The sequence below is a fragment of the Olea europaea genome, chromosome 11 (assembly GCF_002742605.1).
Source record: "Olea europaea var. sylvestris chromosome 11, O_europaea_v1, whole genome shotgun sequence".
Classification (NCBI taxonomy): domain Eukaryota; kingdom Viridiplantae; phylum Streptophyta; class Magnoliopsida; order Lamiales; family Oleaceae; genus Olea; species Olea europaea.
Genome location: NC_036247.1, coordinates 2,304,409 through 2,310,913, shown reverse-complemented (window position 1 = coordinate 2,310,913; position 6,505 = coordinate 2,304,409). Strand labels below are relative to the sequence as shown.

Genomic DNA, 6,505 nt, shown 5'->3' with positions numbered 1-6,505 from the left:
TGTTTCCCTTCAATTTCAAGTTATACAATAGAGTGGATGCAAGCAAGTATAAGGTGTCATTCAATTGAGGAAAGCCCAAGTGTGGTGCAAAAATTCAAGCTAAAATGTAAACAAATGAGTCTTTGGGACAATTAAACAAACACTTTGTGGGTAATGTTGTAGCAAGAACGCCCATATGCCTATTTTTTGTGATGAATCTACCAATGTTTACATCAAATTAAACAAAATCCACCATCTACCTAAGCCCAACCTCTACAATAATCCATAAAGTCCGTCAAATTGCACAAAAATTGGAAAAAATTTGCAACTCGAGAGTTTTCAAAGTGAAGTATATTACCTTCGAGTTCTTGGCAATTGGGGGTGTTTGAGTGGATGATGTTGATGTACAAGGTACGCTAATGTGACCAAGTTGTAATGCCCAAGTGAAGGGATGAAGAAATCTAGGAGGGAAGATGCGCCGATTTGTGGAGAAATAAAGGTGTGCTCGTGTGTATGTGAAGGAGTGAAATATGTAGGAATTGTGTACGTGGGTGAGGGTTTCTATGCGTACGTATGGCTTGGGTCGTGCATACGCACAGCCCAAGCAGATTGGCCTCGTGCGGCCAATCTGCATAACCGTGTGTATGCCCAGCCTGCAGGCCGATGCGTACACATGGTTAACCCAATTTTTTTTAACTGACTCTCCGAACCCACCCCCGGCTAAATTCGCTACATAATACATTTTAGGAATATGCAAAACGACTAACATAAAAGTTCAATGCCAATCCCAAAAGGTTCGTTTTGGTTTAAACCGAACCCGACCACACATGTTCCACTCCCAACCTAATACCTTTACTACTGTGATCGAAAAATGTGCAAATTATGCGGGAATCAATAGATTATAAGTAAGTCATTCTTGTACCCAAAATTACACATTTTAGCCTCGATGATCGTAACATCTCGTTTTTTATCTAGTTATTTGTGATGCCCTCCAATTGCATGTTTGGAATGATTGAACTCCCCTAAACTTGTGTAAAACAAATATGAAATTGCGTGACCTGTGCATTAACTCAACAACTAAGCAATGAATGGATGACACCTAATCTATCTAACACACCCAAGCAATAAAGAAAACATATAAAAATCCTAATCTAATGCAACAAAGAGGAATAAATAAAAGGGAAGAGAATTGGATTGCCTCCCAATAAGCGCTATTTTTTTAGTCTATAGCTCGACTTTGTTGCTCAGGCTACTCTACCTATTAAGAGGCACGGTCGTCTTCTCATTGGAGTAGTCACCTCCCCAATAGGCTTTCAACCATTGTCCATTCATTTAAACCTTCTCTATTCATCCTGAGATACTACTTCTACAGTACCATGTGGAAGCACGGCTACTACTGTGAAAGGACCTGACCACCTAGACTTTAGCTTTCCAAGAAAGAGTTTGAGACGTGAATTGAACATCAATACTTGTTGGCCTACTTCAAAATCCTTCTCTCTTATATCTCTGTCGTGCCATCTCTTGGTTTTCTCCTTATAAATCTTTGCATTCTCATATGAATCCAAACGAAATTTCTCTAGCTCATGGAGTTGTAGAACCCTCTTTTCTCCTGCCACCCTCATATTGAAATTAAGCAAATGAGTTGCCCAATATATCTTATGCTCTAACTCAATGGGCAGATGACAGGTCTTTCCAAACACCAGTCGATATGGAGACATGCCAATTGGAGTCTTAAACGCTGTTTTATAAGCCCAAAGTGCATCGTCTAGCTTCTTAGCCCAATCCTTACAGGAAGCATCGACTGTAGCTTCGAGAATCTTCTTTAACTCCCTATTGGAGATTTTCACTTGCCCACTAGTTTGAGGATGGTACAGAGTCGAGACACGGTGTTTTACTCCATATTTGGCCAATAGCGATGCAAATAATCGATTATAGAAATGCTTTCCACCATCATTAATAATTGCCCTGGAGTACCGTATCGAGTGAAAATGTTCTTCTTCATGAACTGAGTTACCACTCGCCCGTCGTTAGTTGGCAAAGCTACAGCTTCAACCCACTTAGACACGTAGTCCACTGCCACTAGTATGTATTGTTGACCGTAGGAGGGAGGAAATGGTCCCATGAAGTCAATGCTCCAAACGTCGAAAATTTCAACTTCCAAAATGTTGTTTAAAGGCATCTCGTTCTTCCTTCAGATATTTCCAGACCTTTGACACTTGTCAGAATGTTTCACCATATAATGTGCGTCCTTGAACAACGTAGGCCAATAGAAACCCGACTGTAGTACCTTTGCTACCTTTGCTGCTGTCTTGGTTGTTGCGAAGTGGCCCCCATACGGTGTAGAGTGACATGACTCTAATACTTGATGTTGCTTTACCTTTAGCACGCAACGACGTATGATTTGATCTGGACCCCTTCTATAAAGAATTGGATCATCCTAAAAGTAGTGTTTTAGGTCACTAAAGAATTTCTTTTTTTGGTGACTCGAGTAGTCTGGTGAGATAACGGAGCGGGCCAAAAAATTGACATAATCGGTGTACCATGGTGTAGTGATAATCTGAAAAAGCATTTCATCAGGAAAAACTTCATTGATCTCTACTGTAGGGTTGGACTCATGCGATTCAAGGCGAGAAAGGTGATCTGCCACAACATTCTCACTCCCGTTTTTATCTTTGATCTCCAAATTAAACTCTTGCAATAGGAGTATTCATCAAATAAGCCTCGACTTTGCATCCTTCTTGCTTAGTAGATATTTTAAAGCTGAATAATCCGTATCAACAATCACTTTTGACCCAATCAAGTATGATCTAAATTTGTCAACGGCGAACACTACTGTCAAAAGTTCTTTCTCTGTAGTCGCATAATTCATTTGAGCCTCATCCAAAGTCTTACTGGCAGAGTGAATAACATGGGAATTCTTCTCCTTTCGTTAACCCAACACCACCCCCACTGCGTGATCACTGGCATCACACATAAGTTCGAACGGATAATTCCAATTTGGAGAAGCCAATACTGGAGCAGAAACCATTTTTTCTTTTAAGATGTTGAAAGCTGTCAAGCACTCCTCAGAAAAGTGAAATGGGGCCCCTTTTTCCAGTAGATTGCATAATGGCTTCGAGATTTTGGAAAAATCTTTGATGAAGCGACGATAGAATCCAGCGTGACCTAAGAAACTTCTAACTCCCTTAACTGTTACCAACGGTGGTAGTTTTTCGATGACTTGTATCTTAGCTCTGTCAACCTCAATACCCCGTGCTGAAATCAAATGTCCTAACACAATCCCTTCCTGAACCATGAAGTAGCATTTTTCCCAATTTAATACAAGGTTTGTGTCTTCACATCGCTACAACACTTTTCCCAAGTGTTCAAGGCACTCCTTAAATGATTTTCCAAACTCTGAGAAATCATTCATAAACACCTCAATAATATGTCCCACCATGTCTGAGAAAATAGACATCATACAGCGCTGAAAGGTGGCTGGAGCATTGCAAAGGCCGAAGGGCATCCTCCTATAAGCAAAAGTGTCATAAGGGCATGTAAATGTTGTTTTCTCTTGATCATCAGGTGCTATAAAAATCTGGTTGTACCCCGAATAACCATCTAAGAAACAGTAGTAGGCATGTCTAGCGAGTCTCTCCAACATCTGGTCAATGAAAGGGAGGGGAAAGTGATCCTTCCTAGTGGCGTTGTTGAGTTTGCGATAATCAATGTAGACTTTCCAACCAGTGACTGTCCGTGTAGGGATGAGCTCGTTATTTTCATTTGGGACCACCGTGATTCCTCTCTTTTTTGACACTACTTGTACTGGACTAACCCAATGGCTGTTTGATATGGGATAGATTATCCCTACATCCAAAAGCTTTAATACTTCTTTTCTTACCACTTCCTGCATATTCGGGTTTAATCTACGTTGATGCTCAACTGAAGCTTTGTAATCATCTTCCATCAATATCTTGTGCATGCAAAGTGACGGGTTGATTCCTTTTATGTCTGATATCGTCCATCCTAATGCTATCTTGTGCTCCCGAAGTACTCTTAGCAGCAGATCTTCCTCTGATTCTGTAAGATTGTTTGAGATAATTACTGGGAGCGAATTCTTTTCCCCCAGATACGCATAGCGTAGATGAATGGGCAACTATTTGAGTTCAAGAGTTGAAGCTTGCTGTATAGATGGTAAAGGTTTTGTGGGTCTTTCACTGAGCTCCAAACATGGCTGCTTGAAAAGTGGTGGTATGGCTGCCAAATAATATGCACACTCTTCTGCTTCCTCTTTTTCCAATGGCAATTCCTGAGGATGCACCAAGCAAGCCTCAAGCGAATCTTGAGGGTGATCAAGTTTGAATGTCTCTGATACTGCTTCCTTTATTATGTCAATCTGCATGCTAGAATCTGGTTCATTCTGAAATTTAAAGGCTCTAAACACGTTGATTGTCAGTTCCTCTTCATCTAACCTTAATATTAACTGACCCTTTTGCACATCTATCAGAGCCCTTCCCGTAGCCAAAAATGGGCGACCCAATATGAGGGGAACGTCTCGATCTTCTTCCATATCCAGAATAATAAAGTCCACTAGGAATATAAACTTATCGACCTTGACCAAAATATCTTCACAAATACCTCACGGGTGCTTGATTGACCTATCGGCTAACTGCAATGAAATTGTAGTCGCTTTTGCTTCCCCCAAACCTAGTTTCCTGAAAAGAGATAAGGGCATTAAATTAATGCTAGCTCCTAAATCATACAATGCCTTATCTATATACAAATTACCAATATTATAAGGAATAGTAAAACTCCCTGGGTCTTTTAGTTTCAGTGGTAATTTGTGTTGGAGAATTGCGCTACACTCCTCAGTAAGCATGACCGTTTCATTGTCTTCTAACTTCCTCTTGTTTGATAAGATGTCTTTCATAAACTTGGCGTAGCTGGGCATTTTAGCTAGGACTTCAGCGAACGGTATGCTAACGTGCAACTTCTTAAATACATCCAAAAATTTCTGAAATTGCTTATCTAGCTTGTGTTTTTGCAGTCTGTGGAAATGGGATTGGAGGCACATATGCTTTAACAGGAGTGCTTGTCTTAACTCGTGGACTGCCCGATGACTCGAGTTGATTTTCCTCTGTTGTTTTGTCTAATTCATCAACTTGCTCCTCACCCATTGTAGGTGTCTTTTCTGTGATAGTTGCTGGTCGCTTTACATGTATTTCTGGTAGCTAGACTCCACTCCGTGTAGTTATGGCTTTGACTTGCTCCTTAAGGTTTGTCTCGGTGTTACTAGGTAACGTCCCTTGAGCTCTACCTGATAGTGCAGCTGCAATCTGTCCCACTTGTTGTTCCAAGTTCTTGATTGTGGCCTGTTGATTTTGAAAGTTGGTCTCAGTTTTAGTAATGTACTGAGCTAGCAAATCTTCTAAAGACGGTTTCTTTCCTTGTTGTTGTTGCGGTTGTTAGAACCCCGGTGGTTTATTCTGACCATGAAAAGTTTGGATGCTTCCTCCAATCCAGATTAAATGTGTTGGAGAAGGGACTATTTTGCTGTCTCTGAAAGTTCTTAGCATAGCTCACTTCTTCAGACTGGTTAACATGTGTAGACGCCAGAGGGCAGTGCGTAGTATAATGATCAGCTCCGCAACCTTCACAAACCGGTGGAGATTGGTGTACCATATTAACTTACTGAGTTAAATTATCCATTTTCATTGTAAGAACTTTCATTTGTATAGCTAGTGCTGTTACTGCATCTACATTATGCAGCCCGGCTGTCTTCCTTGGAGCTTCCCTATCGGTTGGCCACATCGATTGATTCTCAGCTATTCTTTTATACAAGTCATATGCCTCATCCACATCAAGTTTCATCAGCTATCCTCCTGCAGAAGCATCTATCATATTTCTGAATTCTTGCTTTAGACCGTAATAGAATAGATATTGCTAAGCCTTTTTAGGAATGTCTAAGCTGTGGCATTTCCTGAAAAAATCCTTGAATCTCTCCCATGCCTCCGGATAGCTTTCGAGCTCTTTCTACTTGAAAGTGTAGACTTCATTCCTGACTTGATGAACTCAAGAAGGTGGAAAAAATTTCATCGTGAATTTTTGAATCATATCGTTTCAAGATTGAATGCTCCCAGGAGGTAAACAAAGAAATCATTCCCTTACGGTGTCCTTCAAGGTTTGAGGGAATAATCTCATTCGAAATGCATCTGTTGATATTCCTTCGTGACTGATTACCTCACATAGCATAAGAAACGCCGAAATATGTTCATGAGGATTCTCTGTGGCTTTTCCAAAGAACTTGATGTCTTGGTGATTTTGGAACAAATTGTTGACATCTGGTCTACGGTGGAAATTAGGTTGTCCAAAGGGAGGATATAGGACAGCTGGTTGCACTGGTGCTGGAATTGGATTAACATAGTCTCCAACTAAGACAGGGGCTTCGTTCTGGATAGCTCTCTGTTGATTTGGCTGCGGTATTTGCTCGTGAAGCTGAACTTGATGCTGTGGTTGATTTTGGTTATCGGCCATTCTCCTTACTTGA

At 40.8% G+C, this 6,505-nt stretch overlaps 1 protein-coding gene across 1 annotated transcript; it reads right to left on the bottom strand.

The window, feature by feature from the left end:
- Positions 1–1,322: 1,322 nt before the first annotated feature.
- Positions 1,323–3,274, bottom strand: LOC111404307. The gene is made up of 5 exons (XM_023033135.1): positions 2,914–3,274; positions 2,765–2,829; positions 2,520–2,656; positions 2,001–2,168; positions 1,323–1,944 (listed from the first exon to the last, which is right to left on the bottom strand). The coding sequence occupies exons 1-5, from the start codon at positions 3,272–3,274 to the stop codon at positions 1,323–1,325; spliced, it is 1,353 nt and encodes a 450-aa protein (XP_022888903.1).
- Positions 3,275–6,505: the final 3,231 nt, after the last annotated feature.

What these genes read in the sequence shown, in the direction of transcription:
- LOC111404307 (XM_023033135.1), bottom strand. Translation starts at nt 3,274, where the DNA reads ATGGTTCAGGAAGGGATTGTGTTAGGACATTTGATTTCAGCACGGGGT. An exon ending in CGCAGTGGGGGTGGTGTTGG is followed by an intron (nt 2,830 to 2,913) that starts GTTAACGAAAGG and finishes ATGCGACTACAG; the next exon opens with AGAAAGAACTTTTGACAGTA. An exon ending in CATACTTGATTGGGTCAAAA is followed by an intron (nt 2,657 to 2,764) that starts GTGATTGTTGAT and finishes TTTAATTTGGAG; the next exon opens with ATCAAAGATAAAAACGGGAG.